Source organism: Marmota monax, unplaced genomic scaffold (genome assembly GCF_021218885.2).
Source record: "Marmota monax isolate L192 unplaced genomic scaffold, Marmota_monax_Labrador192_F-V1.1 WCK01_AAM20220418_F8-fsc00001, whole genome shotgun sequence".
Classification (NCBI taxonomy): Eukaryota; Metazoa; Chordata; class Mammalia; order Rodentia; family Sciuridae; genus Marmota; species Marmota monax.
The window spans coordinates 2,409,127-2,427,551 of NW_026693777.1; the positions used below are offsets into that span (position 1 = coordinate 2,409,127).

General features: G+C 33.8%; 2 protein-coding genes across 11 annotated transcripts in view; one reads left to right on the forward strand and one right to left on the reverse strand.

Annotated features, from left to right (window-relative positions):
- Slc25a21 (solute carrier family 25 member 21) overlaps positions 1 to 18,425 on the reverse strand; it is a 519,050-nt gene that overhangs the window by 465,514 nt on the left and 35,111 nt on the right. The window lies entirely within an intron of this gene.
- The window catches only part of Mipol1 (mirror-image polydactyly 1), a 400,912-nt gene that overhangs the window by 4,812 nt on the left and 377,675 nt on the right, over positions 1 to 18,425 (forward strand). The window contains exons 2-4 of one of the 6 annotated variants that reach the window (XM_046461033.1): positions 2,779 to 2,880; positions 5,555 to 5,631; positions 8,235 to 18,186. In XM_046461033.1, the coding sequence (XP_046316989.1) occupies positions 2,779 to 2,880; positions 5,555 to 5,631; positions 8,235 to 8,250 (195 nt within the window). In that variant the 3' untranslated portion in view covers positions 8,251 to 18,186. Of the gene's footprint in view, positions 1 to 2,778; positions 2,881 to 5,554; positions 5,632 to 8,234; positions 18,187 to 18,425 lie in introns of those variants that run through there. The other 5 variants (XM_046461032.1, XM_046461034.1, XM_058584492.1 and 2 more) reach the window with 5 other exon arrangements.

Sequence of the window (18,425 nt, forward strand, 5' to 3'; positions counted from 1 at the left end):
AGTTAAAATAAGATTAAAAATTCATTTCCTGAATCCTATTGGCCACATGTGAAGTGCTCAAGTCACATGTGACTAATGCCTACCCTATTGGACAGTACAGACACAGAATATTTCCATGAATGGAGGAAGATCTATTTGAAAGTGCTGGTTGAGAAGGATAAAATATAGAGAATCACTGCTTCTTTTAAAAAAAATTCCTAACTTCTCATCCAACACTGTAACTTCATCACACAAGTGACAACTATACTCCAGTCTCATAAATATCACTTTGAATTTACAACCTAGAAAACCCGAACTAGTGCTTTATTGTGCACAGTGGCAGATCAGCATCGAATTTGGAGATGCTATTATCCTGACCTTTCTGTTGGCAAGAATTACATTGTGCAGTTTCATTTGTCTGGACTGGAACACAATTGGGGTGAGAAAATGGAAAACATGATGTTCCTTCTTCAACAATGACCCCAACTTATCCAGTGTTCCTTTCAAGATTGTTCCTATGTGATTGTGAAGCATATTTCCTTCCAACAATAATCCTGTACTTTACCAATAACTATAATAAGTCCTCAAGATAATAAAAGAATTAATCCTGGATATATGAAGTCTGTGAATTGCCCCTGATCCCATGTTCTCTCATTGAGATAGAAATACTGAATTATATAAATTAAAAATGGCAGTGATCAAAACAGTCCGCCCAGAAGGCAGATAATCAATATTCCACAGTGTGCCTACAGCCCTCAAAAGAGGTTTAGAGTCTTTTAAAATTATGTAAACATTTCAAGCTTCTCAAAATTATTCTTAATTAATTATACTTCTACTTAATTATCATGATTCTATCCTACTTCTTTCTTGCCTGAATTGAAGTCTCCTTGAAAATTATTCTAATATTTTTTCTCAAGACCATTGCTTTTAGCATGATTTTAAAACTTTTAAAAGGCTTTAAAAAATAAGTACTCAGGGACTGTGGCTGTGACTCAGCAGAAGAGCGCTTGCCTTGCATGTGTGAGGTTCGATGTGAGGGTTCGATTCTCAGCACCACATAAAAATAAATAAAATAAACTTATAAAAATAAGGATTCAGTATATCTTTAGTATTTTATAAGAATTATGATGACACAGAATAAAAATAAAGTTGAGTTCTGCTATAAAGCCTGCATTCAGTATTATGCCAGATGGCCCCCACTAAGAGAAAGCAATGGCTAATGTGAGTCCAGAGAGGTATCATTATATACATCCTTGAAAACAGCTTTAAGACCTATTTGCTGAGATAATATGTAAACTGCTTCTATCCTCAGACTAATCTTAACTTTTCTACTTATAATAAATATGTGATATTTTGACCCTTAAAGTATAAATGTTAATAAAAACAGTGTATTACTATGGCAAATATGTTAGGAACTCTGATCTAAGCAAAAATAAATTTTTTTTTTTAATTTTATCAGCCTTCTTGTATTGCATAACTTTTTCGAGAAACAAGGGCTCTTAGAGGGACTTACAGCCAAAGAGGATTTGGTGGTTTCTCATTAAGCCCTTGGCAGTGAATATTTCAGAAAATTAAGTAGTTTATGGAGCATATACTCTTGAGACATTTTCTTGCTTGATTAGATGAGGCAACAATGCAATGTGGATGTGAATTCTAAACAGATGGGGGAAATAATCATAGAAAAGGAGCTGCTAGCTTTCGCCAAATTGTTGAAGGGTTCTTCTAATGGGCAAGCAAAATATACCTCATTGAAAAAGAAGTTAGAGGGGATCTAGCCACTAAAAACAAAAAGCCAAGTTAAATGCCCTAACATTCAGGAGGAGGAAGAAGGTAATTGATCTGAGGAAGGAATAAGGAGATCTTTGAGGCTGCTGGTCTTATTCTGTTTCTTGACTGGGATGACAGCTACACGTTTGTACACTTTGAATGAGTTGGAAAGCTCTGCACTTAATAATTTGTGCACTTTTATATATACTTGATACACTTAATTTTTTAAAAAATATAAAGAAGTTAAATGCCTCTTCACCTTGACAGAGAATCATAGAGACTAACCTCAGAATCTTTATGAGTTTCTATGAAAGAAGCAACAAAAAAGGAATTTAACATAACACTAGGGCATGTCATTGAGTCAGACACAAGTTGTTGTGGTGACATTTCTTCGTATGAGGTCCCTTTGTGAACATTTGGTATGGCATTAGTCCAAAATCATTGCTGCATACTAAACAGATGTTTTATGTTTGACTATTTGGTACTAACCAAGGTAGTTGCCAGCCAGCAGCCATATGTACAGGACCTCATAGATGCATATCACTGTCTGCACCAACCATTGTAGTAAAAGAAGTATTCTGCCCATAGTGAGATAAAAAAAAAAGATTTAGTCTTTTTCCATAAGCTATATATCAAAAATTATAAAATAGGATCATATGCTCTAAAATTACAAATTCTAAAAGAAGATTGACTAACCCATACAGCTTACATTAATCAAAGAGAATCTCCAATAATTGGTGGCCAGTTTAGGGAAATGGTCCTAACCTTGGTTGTTCAATGGAATCACCTGGGGAGTTTTAGCAGCATTGATGCTTGAGTCCCACCCTGAAATTGTACTTCAATTAGTGTGGGAAATGACCTGATCCTTGTGGTTTCTTTTCTATCTATCGAAATGATTCTAATTTTCAGCCAAGGATGAGAACTGCTCAGATTGGGATTGGGTTGATAGCCTATTAAAGGCTATTTCAAGTGAGGATAATGCCAAGAAGAAAAAAATGTGAAAATGAGTAAAACGTTCTGATGCTTACACAGGGTTACCATGCTTGTCCAGAGGCAAAGGATCATATCAAGAGATCAGACAAAAAAAAAAGAGTGAGAGCGAGAGCGAGAGCGAGAGAGAGAGAGAGATATCAGGTAAGATAGGTGGTTCAATTTTCAGGCATTTTTTTTCTACCCCAAACAATAAGTGATTTTGTTTGTGTTGGAATGTCTACTTAGGCTTAAGAAATCCAGCATCATTCATATGGATTGTAGCTATCTATTTCTACAATTGAATAATTTCTATGATTTGGTGGTAGGAGGGAAGAATCATTTTTTAAAAATTTTCAGAATAGCCCTTATACCGTCTTGATCAATCAGAATGATGAAGAAATTCAGGATATTATGTTGTTAGTAAAGTACTCTTTGTTAAAGTACTATGACAATGCTGAACTACCATGTTTTTAGTTTCAACACATAGAAATAACTGAATGCTCACTACGTGGAAGACACACTGTTCATATTAATTCATGTAACCTTCACAGCAAACCTATGAAATTGGTACTTTTATAAATCCTAAAATGCAGGAAAGTGAACCACGATGAAGCAGAACTTAACAATGTTACTATTAATAAGTGTAAAAACTGGGATTAAAAGCCAGGCAGCCTGGTTTTGTCTTAAACACTTTATGCACAGGAAATTTGAAGAGGACAAATGGGTAGGGAGTACAAATGCAAAGGTGGAAGCTTTAATTCCTGCAATGTCTCCTCCTCCTCCACTTGCCCTATATTTTTCAGGGTTCTAAATGTGCTCTTCTGGCTTCTCTAATAGCTAAGACTTGTTTTTTTTCTTTCCTTCTTCTTCTTCTTATTTATTTATTAATTTGAGTCAACAAAACCAGTTTTAAAAACTTGCTGCAGCCAAAGAGGGTACATCCCATGAGGAAGCTTAAAGTGTCACAGGAAAAGGCTGTTAGAACAGGCTTATTATAGGGAAGCCTTATGGTTATAGAGAGATAACTTTGAGGGGGTCTAAAGAAGCAAGACTTACTTATGCAATAGGTGAGATCAGAAAATGGGGACAACTATGATTCTTAACAGGGCTCAGGAGACTGTGAAGAAGGTAATATTTAAATATATGAGGTAGGGATTAAGTATTAAAATCCCATTAAGTGATCCTGATAAATAGACACACACTGCAACACATACTGACTCTCCCACACAAACATACATACACACACACAATGAAAATCACTAGTTGATAAATATTGATGACTCTCAAACCTTCTTGAATAGCCCACCAATTTTTCAACCACTGACTAATTCAAACTTCAGATACATAAAACACAGCTCATTATTCCTTAGTCCTTCTGATATTTTCTGTCATGCTGAATGATATGAGACATCAGGTTCACACAGTTTCTAACTATGAAGATCTTACTCACTCAACTGCCCAGATCCAATCTACCACCAAATCCAAGCAATTCTTCTTCAAATCCAGCCCTCCTTCTCTTCCTCATCGCTACTGCCCTAACCTAAGATTTCCTACCCTCCTAAAAATAACAACCTTTCCAATGGCTAGTTTTATCCTCTGCATCATCACTAATTTTCTAAAATTTCATTCTATTTTCCTAAATAGAATATATTCATATTCCCCTTTGTAAACACCTTTCACAATCCCCTGTTTCCTTTAGGATAAATGCAAAACCTCAAGTAGCATAAAGAACCACCTATACCTTCATGAACCCATCTTTTTTATAATTTTATCTTTCCCCATTACCTGCCTCCTTCCCATATTTCAGGCCTGCGGCTTTAATACACTAAACTTCTTGTCTTTCTATAAGCTGACCACAAGTATTAGAGGTTCCATATCATTTAAGTTCTACTTTCTCTGCATGGAATGCCTTTGTTCACTCAGAAAACTCATGTTCACCTTTGAATACCCCACAAAATTCTTTACTTCCTCATTAAAATCATTCCCCGCCCCTCTTCTGGGTCTCACACTACTAGTGGGCTTCTCCAGGCCCTGGACTCACCTTATTCTAAGCTGTCTTCACATACCCAAGCTCAGTAGGCACTCAAAGCACTCAGTGTTTGAGAAATGTGAACTAGGAAGCTATATAGCTAGTGAGGTCATAGTAAAAAATCTGTAAGAAACCAAACAACAGTGGCCAAATGGAGAAAAATAAGTGGTCCTGACAGGCTAGGGACAGTTTTGATGAGGGACACATAAACAGAATAAAGAACAGTATTTTTATACTTAGGAGATTTGAAGGTTGATGGTTCACAGACCATACTAGAGAATTAGGGGGATATATTCTCTTTTATTAAACTTCAATCTATGTGAAAATTTTCAAATAATTCTAGATTTAAGAGGGCACTTAGGTAAAATCATTGCCCTGACAGCTTCAATTGTAGTTATTACTAAAAACAAAGCATCCTGGCCTTCAGAACTTCTCACATGCTGGGAATATAGCTCAATTGGTAGAGTGCTTGCCTCGCATGAACATAGGACCTGGGTTCAATTCCCAGCACCGCAAAAAAAAAAAAAAAAAAAAGCAAGCCAGAACTTTTCACACTACAAGATAATAATTATTTCATTAGATTCTATTTTCTGAACTTGAAAACTGGATATTACAGAAGAAAATATCTAATGCCAGGGAGTTGCCAGATGAATTTCTTTAAAAGGGAGTTTCATAATCAGGCTTAACAGGCTTAATATTTTATGTTGTTTTTATAACTCCTGCCCTTTTATTCCTCAGCAGATTTACACAATGTCATTTTTTTAAAAGAGAGAGAGAGAGAATTATTTTTAACATTTATTTTTTCAGTTTTTCGGTGGACACAACATCTTTATTTTATTTCTATGTGGTGCTGAGGATCGAACCCAGCGCACCACGCATGCCAGGTGAGCACATTACCACTTGAGCCACATCCCCAGCCCACAATGTCATTTTTAATGCAACACTTCCATCTCATGTGCAAGTCTTCTCCAAGTCTGAAATCAATGATATCTTCATCATCAATCCAACAAGTATGTGTACTTGCCTATTTTCCTGCATGTAATTTAATAATTTTGTTGGATAGGCAAGATAGCAGATTTTTATAATTTTATATGAAGTCTCTTAGACTCTGGGTTTGAATCCCAGTGTTGTCGCCCACAACATGTGCAAACATTACTTACCTTCCTCGGTTTTCTGACTTTTAAAATTAAATATTTGGCATGTCCCACAAAACCTGGTTCTGCTCTAATCTTAGAGTGGGTATATCAATAAATGTTAAGTATTATGACATTAACTGTTATTATTATCGCTTATATAGTAATAGTTCAGTGACTTATATCTCTTGAGTATCTTTGTTAATGATATCTGTCTTAGTTTATAAATGGAGGCCATTATGGGGGTGGAATATACATCTAATCAAAGGGTTTTTTTAACCTTTTACAAATTTAAAAAGAAAACATTTTATTGAGCTATATTTTACATACATCCCAAACATCCACTGGTTTAAAGTGTACAATTCAGTGGTTTTCAGTATGTTCACAGAACTGTGCATCCATTACCAAACTCTAAGATATTTTTAAAACACCCCCTCAAAAAAAAAAAAAAAAACCTGCTTCCTACACTCTTCATTCCATCCCCAGCTTCAGGGCAATTCACTATTCTATTTCCTGTCTTCATAGAGTTCCCAGTTTGGGGATGAATTCCCAGTTTTCATATGAATGGCTAATATGGAATGTGGCCTTTGTGACTGGCTTTTTTCTTAGCACAATGTGTTCATAGTTTATTGCATTTAAGCATGCATCAATACTGCATTCCTTTTCATTGTGGATTAATTTTCCATTGAATGGATACACGTTTTGTTTATCCATTCAACAACTCATGGATATCTATGTTGACTCAACTTCTTGGCTATCAGGAATAATGCTGCTGTGAATATTCACACATAAGCATTGTGTGTGGATGTATGCTTTCATTTCTTTTGGCATATACCTAAGACTGCAATTGCTGGTCATACACTGCTGTTTAATACTTTAATCAGAGGTTTTGAATGATACCTAGCACAGAACTAAATTCTACTACAACTTATAAAATGACCTTCAATAACTTAAGACACTCCCATCCCCTGAACATATCCTGATATTCATTATATGCTATGTTCTCCACTATCTTTAAAGTAATCCATTCTCAAATGTTGATTGTAATGATCTTACCAAATTATGAGTTGATCTCAGCTTGAAATCTCATAAAAATAAACCATAAAAATGCATAAGTATAAATAGTCTTTCATGCCTAAGTATGATCATGAACAGAAGAAGAAACCATGGATATTTATTTATCCAGAACTCAGCTGTATGAATCCAGGAAACAATTTTTTTCCTCTCCTACTATTAATTAAAAATGTGTATAATCCTAAATATTAGAGATATTGTTATAATTAAGTTCATTTACAAAAATTTCAACAGTTCAGCAATTCCAAAGAAGTTGAAAACAAATCCACACAAATACCTGCATACAAATATTTATAGCAACGTTAGTTGTTATTGCCAAACTTAAAATCAATCATTTTCCTTCAGTAAGTGATTGAATAATCAAACTGTTGTAAATCCCATACAATGACATATATTATTCAGCAATGAAAAGACATGGGAGTGTTAAAATACATACTATTAAGTGACAGAAGCAAGTCTGAAAAGACTACATACTGTAATGAAATTCTAGAAAAGGCAACACTATACTCAGGGACAGCAGGGCAGAGGGATGATGGAGAGATGAATAGGTGGAACACAAAGGATTTCTAGGGGAATATGTATGTTCTGAATGTCCCGCAATAGTGTGGCTAGATGGCATTACACATTTGGCAAAATCAGTATCACACTGATTTGTATACACTGGTATTAAAATATTAAATTTATATTTAGGTATTGTTTTTATTTATTTGTAATGATTACATTTCAATTTTACTCAGTATGCAATAAATCTCAATTTTAATTCCTTGTCAGAAGCAGAGACATCAGCAGATTTTCTTAAAGGAATGTTGTTTATAAGACATATGTGAACATGTTAGGATGAAAAATAAATTAGAAAATTTCCTTCAATAACTCTCCTCATTTGTACCAGCTGCCTGATATTTACATATCATTACATTGTCATATCAAGAATAAAACTAAAATCACATAAACAGTAGTATAAGCCATCACTAATATGTATTTTGCTTAATGTAGAACATGGTAATTATCTCTGGTATTCTCAAAAGTAAAAGATATGTCAGCAAAGGAGCCACAAGGCATCAACTTTTCCTTTAAATTTGTAGTTTACTATATTTAACATGTCTGTGTGTCAATGAATTTGTTTTATAGGTATTTATTAACTACTGACACAAAAAATGTGTAGAAAAAAATAAAGTATGCTAAAGGTAGCTCATCCATTAAAATATTAGTAGTTCATTTTAAAGTGCTTTTACTTATGCTACTTGCATTTCTGGATTCATTTTGCTTTTGTTTTGTCACAGAACTTTGTACTCTTGACCAATCACTTAGGATATAAGACGGTGACAATGAACTAGATGTAATGTCCCACCCGTCAAAAGGCAATTATTTCTCCAGCTGATATTTTTTTAAGTTACTGAAGAAGCACTTTCCATCTTCAAAAAACAAAGACAAGGAGAAAAACAATGGTAAAAAATAAAGGAAAAGAAAACACAAAATAGTTCTAGAAGTTTTAACTCACTAAGTACCTTAATTAAATTATGCACTATGACATTCAAAGTTTATAACATAATTCAAAATTTATAACATAAGATCTTTAGGTAAATTATATTTATATAACCTAATTTCCAAAATAAATAATTCTTAATGAGTATTTAAATTTGAGAGAAAATGTGAAGGTTTTTATTGTAGACCATTTTTTAAAAAATTAAAATGTCTAGAGCAATGCCATTTCCACAATATAGCATCCTAGCTGCTGATGAAAATCATAGTAGTGGGCTGGGGTTGTGGCTCAGTGGTAAAGTGCTCACTTAGCATATTTGAGGTACTGGGTTCAATCCTCGGCACCACATAAAAACAAAGATGTTGTGTAAAAAAACAAACAAACAAACAAAAAACGATAGTAGTGCTAATACCAAGGTCTGCCTTAAATAAATTTGTTCACATATATTAATTTATTGTTTTTGGACATTCTTTCTTTTATTTTACTTATTTCACTCCATTCACTTCATTCAAATGCCTATATATTTCTAATAGCTCTCCATCTGCTAATTTCTCTTTATTCAAAGTAATATTGTTTATGAGCTCCTTAAGATCCTTTGGAACATACTGCCTATATGTTATACTTGATTTCCGTAAGGAAACATTAGTTTTGAAAAAGTAAAAACTATTTTTAATGTTTATATTGTATCCTACAAAGCAGATCTCCACTGAATATTTTAGTGAAGTATGCTACAGTCTACCAATGTTCTTTGGTTCAGTATAAATGATATGGTAAATTTGCATTCAAATTCATGGAACTTTTCAAATCTGTTTCCCATTTAGCTGGCCAGCCAAAAACAATATTTTCATTTGTAAACAGCTGTTTCATAATCAGCTCTTTTGTACTATGTACAATTCCATAAAATACAGAAATTTTTATTTAAAATACAGGAATTGCATTAATCCACTGCAAATCATTGATTAGTTTTGTATACTATCACGTAGTTTAGCTTATAAGGAAAGATTTTAAGAATAATTTAATCTTATGTCCAAATATAACATTACTTTAAACATGAGGTCATCTAAACATCTGTCTCCAATATATCACTGGGGATTTAAATCAAAAGTCTGCTAAACATGTACAATCATTTGAAAATAAATAACAGGACAAATTTTGTCTTGATTATGATTATCATGCATTTTAAAAGGAAACATTTATTTTAATAAGAAAAGTCTGAACTAATTTAAACTTTATTGACATTAAGTTAAAATAGTTTTACAAAAGTAAAAGATATTTCAGTTAAAGATACATTTCATTTATTTGCTGCTTAACAACTCTTATATTTTAACTGACATTATATCTTGATTTTTACTCACACAAATAATAATTTCTCCATATATTTTCAATTGTAAAATATTAAGAAAACATATCTCAAGACAAAATTTTTTCACTCAGTAACTGTAAAACTAATATTTTTTTCTGAACTTTCCTTCTGTTAGGGCAACTACGAATCCTCAAGAAATACTAATTGATTCCTGATTTATCATTTAAAATGAAAAGAATATAGCTAATTATAAAAGACAGTCAAGGCACTAAATTCACTCTAAGACTTCAAAATCAGCAAAAATATATGTATTTTAAAGGGAATTAATTAACTCTACACTTCATTGTAGAATTTGTTTCTAGTAAGTATGAGTATTTAAATTCAGCAATAAGATTACCTTAGAAACCACATAAATACTTGAGATGAATTAGCATTAAAAGAAAGCCAAAATGCTTAATCTTTAAATCCATTTTTGCCAAAACTAAAATTAACATTAGCAGTTGAAAAGCTGGACATATCACTGAATAATAGATTCTTAGAAAAACACCATAGCACTCCCCCATGGTGTAGAAATCACATCAAAATCCAGCAGCAAGGGACATTTGTATCTAGGTTCATCTTGCATCTAACTGGCTGTCATAGAAGTTGATATTTACAGCCTTCTGAACCCCCCTCAATTAATTTCTTCTTTCTGCTTGTATCATAAAATTGCTAGCTTTGGCCATGGCAATTTCAAATCATTATTCCACCTTGGTCCATACATGTAATGAACTTTAAAATGCTTTTTCAGCACTGTGTGTGGAACTTCTTAAATGGAAGAACTGTGACTTACTTTGGATGTCCATCAACTGCAACTGCATCTGACACATATTTGTGACTTGAAAATGCTAGTAAGTTCAGGAATGAGTTAATGAAAAGACTAAAACCCAAGAATTTTTCACCCTGGTTCTGTTGAACTGCTTACTAGTAAGCTGCCTTAGTTTTTCCATCTACAAAAGGAGGCTTATTCTTATCTGCACCCTCACTGAGATACTGGGAGAACTGAATGATAGCATATATACAAAATTAAATGTAAAACTTGCAGTGGTAAGCAAGTGTAATGATTACTATGATTATCAACAGTATATCTAGTTCAAAATTGTATACCCAGAGAAGCAAATACTGAATGGTAGATGAAGTTTTAAGTTTTGTTGTTGTTGTTATTTGTTTTCTGGATTTGTTGTTGTTTGTTTAATGTTTTTCTGTGGACTGGGAATGTATCTCAATTGGCAGAGCATACACACACACACACACACACACACAAAGAGTTTTGTTTTGTTTTACATATATAAACATATAAAGGACTGAGAATATACCTTAATGATAGTGTGCCTCTGGTTTCAATCTCTAATATCACAAAAAAAAAAGAAAAAAAAGAAATAAAAAATTTAAAAAATATTCTTTTGGAGAAACTTTAAATTGAAATAACCTGCTTACCCAAATAATGTGATGTTAAAATATAAAGGAATTCTCTTTTGGACAGACAATTAGAGCTGGGAAGCTGAGGACATAGCTCAGTGATAAAGCACTTGCCTAGCATGTGCGAAGTCCTGAGTTCAATTCCCAGTGCCACCTCCAGGGGGAAAAAAAGGTTGAACATACAATTAAAGAATTATGGGCTAAGAAATCCCTTTAGAAAAATAAAGTTTGGGCTATTTTTAAAAAAACTTTGTAAGATCTTAGGAACTTAATAATTAATGTCCTCTGGATTATCAGGAAGGAAATCTAGCTTTTTTTAATCAGTAAAATTGAGTTTAACCTGGATTTTAGCCTTTTCATTCCAAAAGGTTTAGTGCTGTAAAAGTTGGCTAACGATCCTGAGTCAGCAAAAGGCAATGTAAGAGTATGTTTTCATGTGCTGCCAGTATTTTTTCTCAAAATTTAAACAGAGATATGATCTGAGAAACATTTGAATTTATACTTGCGTTTTGGTAAAATAGCACAGAATTGCCTTGATGCTTGCTTAACTCTATTTTTCTCAAAAACTAAAATATAAAAATAATTTTGCTTTCACATAGTTTCCATTTGTGTAACTTTATCTCATATGTTCAAAATGTGGGTTCTCATCTATTCTATAATTTTCTACTTCTTTCCCAGTAGATTTACTCTACTATGATACTGGTATTAAGATACCCCTTTTTTAAAAAAAAATCACTTAATTTCTTTTTTTCTGTTCTATATCTATTCAAAATAACCAAAACAAAATGTGCAAGGAACTGTATGTCACTTCTTATATTTTTCTAGATTGTCCTCACTTTTTTGTCTTTCAAAATATTCATGTGTATTTTTTCTGAGCACTTTGATATGTTACACGTCTCATCCTCAAGAACAGTATTACCCAACCCTGACTGCCCATTGGACTCAGTTGGAGCAATTTAAAAAATGCTGAATTCTGGGTCCAACCCCCAGAGACTCTGGTTTAATTGATCTGGAGTTAGGCCTTGGCATTAGGATCTTTTAAAGTTACCCAAGTGATTTTAAAATGTAGTTCAGGCTGAAAACCACCATTCTGGGAGCTCACAGTCTAGTCAGGGAGATTAACAACAACAACAAACCACCAATTTATGGTGTGTTGCTTGTGCCAAACAGTGAGCTACTCACTTTATGTGCATTATCTCATTTAACTCACAACAACTTTATGGGGAATGATTCTATTACTACTCCTATTTTATGAATAAGGACATGAGGATTAGAAAGATAAGAAACGTGCCCCAAATCTCACCAAGGTTATTTGACTGAGACAGAACCCCAACAGCTCTGTCCAATTTCAATGGTAATTCTACATTACTGGCTCTCATCAGGGTAGAAAATATGCCAGAAAACAGAATTTTAAAGGGGCAAGTCATGGTTCCGGTAGATAGAAGTGACCAAAGAATTACCTTCGGTTTATATAAAACCACAAAAACAAGCTAGATACTGGAAATGTCCATTTTTCTCCTTAGCCTGATTGTCAGAATGAATTGCGAGTTTTCTCAAAATAGTAGTATCTGAGGCAAAGAATGCTCCCAAGCAGAGTCTGGGTCTAGCTGCATACCTCCAAGTTGTCATGGACACAGGAAGGAACAATGAAGTCATTATTTGACTATTATTTTTTTAGTTGCTAGTCAGCATATTATTGTATCTGCAAACTGCATCTCTGCATTCCCTATGGATGGGGGGTGGGGTGCTGTCCCTCCTGGTAGTGACAGAAAAACCACAAACAAAACAGTGCATCTCAGGGGAAAGCCATCTTTATCTGTCAGTATAAGTCAGTTGAGAAACAGCTGCAGGCAGCTGAAAAAACAGTTTGACTGTTATAAGTTTACAGGTGGCCTTATAATGGAAAGTTTTACACACTGAGATTCCTTCACAAGTTAAAAAAAAGTTTGGACAAAAAGGGACAAAAGTTGGCAAAAATTTTCATGCAAATGCTTCTAACCAACTTACAAAAGCACAACATCAAATTTTAGTGAATCTGGGTGAAATAAGCACCCTCCCTCTGCCAAACAGGCTCAGCCAACTGTTACCACCATGGCTACACTGCACATTCCATATGGTAAAAATCAGAACAATCACACTTACCTGTTATCACACTCAAGAAATGTTTTCTAAATGAATTCATGGACATTGGAGAGACCAAATATTAAAAATACCTTGGAAAATCAGATTACAGACAGAGGAACATAATAATGATGTCTGCATATAAACAACAGGACAGCTGCATAAAGCCCAGGTAGAAGATTTTAATGTGTCTTCCTGGTTGAGTGTGTGTGTGTGCACACACATGAGCTATTTCTTGTGAAGAACCAGGAATGAAAGGGGGAGAAGGCATTGAGTTAGTAATTCCATAAGCATCAGCAGCATGAATCTAACACTTGGGAGTTCTAGGAAAGATACCTGTTTTGTTTTCTCCAGCATTCAATAAAGTAGACAGGGACAGTTTATTTTATAGCTAGCTTAAAAGACTTTTTTCCTTATTTTTCTACCAGAATTGAAACTTTGAGGGAAGGGCATGATTTGGAGCTTATCAAAAGGGATTAAATTGGTGAAAATATTTAATACCTTATGACCCCTGGACAAAGTACAATTAACTTTATTAATTTAGTTACTATTTTCCAAGAATAAAATCAGGGTTTTAAAAAGTCAGATTAGGCAGCTATTGATGAGAGTCAAAAAAGCAGAATAGCTTGGTGGGAAGCCTGGGTTAGGCCTTGACTGAGAGCACTGAACTTTGGGATTGAAAGATTGAAAAAAACAAAGACCCAGGAACTAATGAGAAAAGGAGAGCCAGCTAATTGCTAACTTGGGTAATAATGTTACCTTCAAAACCTGGGAATATAACTGACAGACCCTAGTTAATCTATAAATCAGTAGCTGTCAGTCAAGTGGTCTCTTTAACTTGGTGGGGAGATAAGAAAATAATTTATATTAAAGAAAAGGACTTCAGTATTTATCTTAATAAATAATGATCAATAAAATGTAATCCAAATTACACTATGCAATTTTGACACCTCAAAAGTTATTATGAATGATGAATATAATATCTATAAACATATAAATTCCACTTTTTGTTAAAAAGAGTCTTAAGGGAGGCAGTAACCCAAATATTTGATATGGTGACTACCAAAATGTGTTAAGAACTACTTCTTACCATAAATATATACAACTATGATGTGTCAATTAAAAATAAACATTTCTAAAAAGAACCATTCTTATAAAATCACTATGGGATTTTGGAAAGGAAGTCTCCAGAAGCAACAAAATAAATACATTTGAGAAAAAAAAAGACTACTTCATCTGGTGAAAAAGAAGATTGTATTAAAAATCTCAAAGTTTGAGAACAAAATTCTAGAGTTCAGTGAAATTAAAGATAAAGTTCCTAGAAGGCAAACCAAATAGTTCATATATTATAGAATAGAATTATAGCATACATGCATATACTCATATAATATGTCCCTCATCTGTGAAGATATTTCAAAATGTTTGAAAGATATGTAAATGCTTATGTCTTTATCCATTAATAACAACACAGAGTATTCACCAAGTGCTAGGTGCAATGCTAAGCACTTGGCACAGGTCAACTTGTTGGTACTTTCCAATGACAGTATGAAGTAAATTGCATTTTATCTCAATTTTATGGGTAGAGCATAGAGATATTGAGCTGCTTGCCCAAGGTAACACAGCTAGTACAAGGTTGGAATCTGACACCAGGCAGAAAAGTATCAGAATCTCTACAGGATACTACCTCCCTGTCTCACCTCTATTCTCCTTGAAAGGTAAAGTTCAGTATTACATGGATGCCTCTTGATGGGGAACCTATTTCTTTCTTTGTTTAATGTCCATGTGCTTACTTCCTTGCTTACTTCCCATAGTGTACTCAGAAGTCTCAAAAGTTTGTCAACTATATACTTATTTTTGGAAAACTATGTAATTTCAAAACAAAGATCAGAGAAGACAGATGATGTAGATCAGTTTTCATACACACACGACACACATAAATAGGCTAAGTAACTCTTTGCAACACTATGGTAAGAACTTAATAGACCAGAAGAGAAAATCAAGATTAGGTGGCTATGACCCCACTGAATAAGTCTACTATTATGAGACTGCCACACATGTGAGACTCAGGTTTCAGAGAAAAACGGTAGCAAAATAGAAAGATTAACTACAATGACTATAACTAGCATTGTGGCCTTTGAGTTTGAGAAAATATCTCCAAACAGGACACCAGGATAAGATACTCCATATGTTTTATAACTATTCATAGGGAGAAAGGTAGTTAGGAAGTAACAGGCCTACATTCCATGCAGGCAAAATCCAGGAAGACAAACATCCAGGTTTGAAGAATCAATGGGACTTATAAAACCTAGAATTAAAGGCCCTCCAGATCAACACTTAGAGCAGAAAACCTAGCATTCTTTTAGATTTCCTGTTACTTCCTTTGCAGCTACTAGGAAGAAAAATGGAATAGACATCTTGGAAGTGCATAGTTCTAGGGGTAATATCTGAATTTGGTGGCAGGTGAGCAGCAATGATTCTTCTCACCCCAAATGACAATGGGCACTGAGGAAAGCACACCAAAACCTTTAGACCATTTAGAAAGCAATATTTTCTCTACGATCTTGATAAAAGATTGAGAAATTTTAAATTAAATTAAGAAGTATTAACAATTATTAATCAAGCAATAAAATCTAAAATAAATCAAAACTCAAATATATTTGATATTTATTCATTCATCCATTCACTTGACAAAAATTTACTGAGCACCTGTCCTGTGTCAGGTTGTTTTAGGCACCAAGGATAGACCAGGATACCAAATAGAGCAAGATTATTACCTTCTGAGAGCTACAAACTACTTAACAATAAGATAAAATATCTTTTATTATTGACATGTTTATTTAAATATAAGAATGCATAACACTAATTGTTAAATAAATGATGTAAAATAGTGATTCTTTATTAAAGAATACCAACTAACATGGTATTAAAATATAGTTTATTTTAAATTTCTACATTTCACATAGTAATGCTTTTAACACACACAATTGCAAAGACAAAGGCAATGATTTTTATATCTAGCCATATTTGAGAGAATTCTCAAAAGCTTAAATTTATGAAGCCCTCTGAATGTGAAGCTCCATGATACAGCCCTGCTGGTCTTGCCTGGTATCTTTTCCCTTCTTAGCTGTTGGCACCTTCATAATTCAACACCAAGAAGAAGTTATTAGGCTATTTCCACATATAAGCAAGTCTTTCCCATTCCCCATGCCATACAGCTCTCAAACCTCTCAGGAAAGCTAGACTCAGAAGGGCAGAGGACCATAGATTTAGAATTAGGAATCCCTAACGTCCCAGGGCTAAGTGTTCCTTTTAGTGATATTTCACATTTTTAAAAAAAAGATGAATTACATAACAATGTTCTAGGGAGAAATACACTCTGATTTCAAAAAATTCACCTAAAAAAATATAGATTTCTGGAACATAACCTAGGCATTTAGGTTGAAACTATGTTTTCTCATACATAGGACTTCCTTCCTCTTATATGTTCTTACATATGATAACTGTAAATCTTTATTAAAACACTCAACCTGCCCACAAAAGTGGTTTTATAGAACTGGATACATACCTGAAGTTCCCGCTACTCAGGAGGCTAAAAGAAGAGGATTACTTGAGCCCAGGAGTTCAAGGCCAACTTACTCAGCATAGCAAGATCTGACCTCATTGTTTTAAAAAGTCAGGGGAGGATTTACAAAACTGTGCAATCCATTTCTAACTTATGTAAATAATAACAAGTAAAATACTTCATTTTTGAGGTTACAATATAAAACATTTCTGTTCATGTTGCATATAAGCAGCAACTGAGCATCTTATAATGATTATATGCCAAATATTCCATTATAGAGGGCAAATCATATTGGTTAGGACAGACTTTTTTTTTTTTAGTACTGGAGATTGAACCAAGGGGTGATTTACTACTGAGATGCATCCCCTCTCTTTTTTATTTTTTTATTTTGAGACAGTGTCTCACTAGTTGGTTAGGGCCTCACTAATTTGCTGATGCTGGCCTTGAGCTTGTGATTCTTCTACCTCAGCCTCCTAAGTTGCTGGTAACATAGGCATGTGCCACCACGCCCAACTCACTTTTATTTAGATATACTTTAGGTCAAAAAACAAGTTTTATTTTTAGTGCTGCTCTGAAAACACTATCACTTCTGTTAGAAACATTCCTCCACTGTCAGCAAAATAAGAGACTATGAAACAGTTCAAACTAGTTGGGTTCTAAATCAGAAGGTGCGTTCTTTTCCTTTGCCACATTTATGTCCGGTTAGGCAGGGATACATAAGCAAAAGAGATATCAATAGAATTTTATTGCTGTATGGAAAATGCTTTTCAAATAAAAATATGTTGGAATGGCTATGTATTTTAAACTCTGTGCTAGGCCTGGAGATAAATAAAACATGATTTCTAATTAAAAGGGGCTCACTCTTCACAAGACTCTTCACAGTGCAATATTCTAAATTAAACCACAGAAAAATGAAAGGTTTGTGAAAATCATACTTTCAGAGTTGAATGCTTTAACTAAAATATTAAAAATACAAGTATTAAAAATAATATTGCATATGATGTAAGCATACCAATTAAAACATAAGTACATACAATGATAGATACTAGCTACTTAAATATCCACTATGAAATGGATAGATGATCCATTTCCTAAGATATAAATCCAACAAGCATCATGTAGACATTATGTTCATCACTGATTTTCTTTTCTTAACTTAGATGCCAGTACCTCTATCTTTATTTTTTTTTTAACTTTCCTTTTTCTATGTTGACCTTGTAATCTCCAGCATATCATTTCTTGATGCTTATCAGGCAAACACAATGAAACTACATTGCTCTTTAAAATAAAGTTGCTGACATGCCTTAACACTTTGATGTCATCACATTACTATTCAAACTTTAAATAATATGAAATAAATGTTTTGCCTGGCATGGTGGCACATGCCTGTAATCCCAGTAGCTCAGGAGGCTGAGTCAGGAGGATGGTAAGTTTAAAGCCAGCCTAAGCAAAAGTGAGGCACTAATCAGCTCAGTGAGACCCTATCTCTAAATAAAACACAAAACAGGGCTGGGGAGGTGGCTCAGTGATCGAGTGCCCTGAGTTCA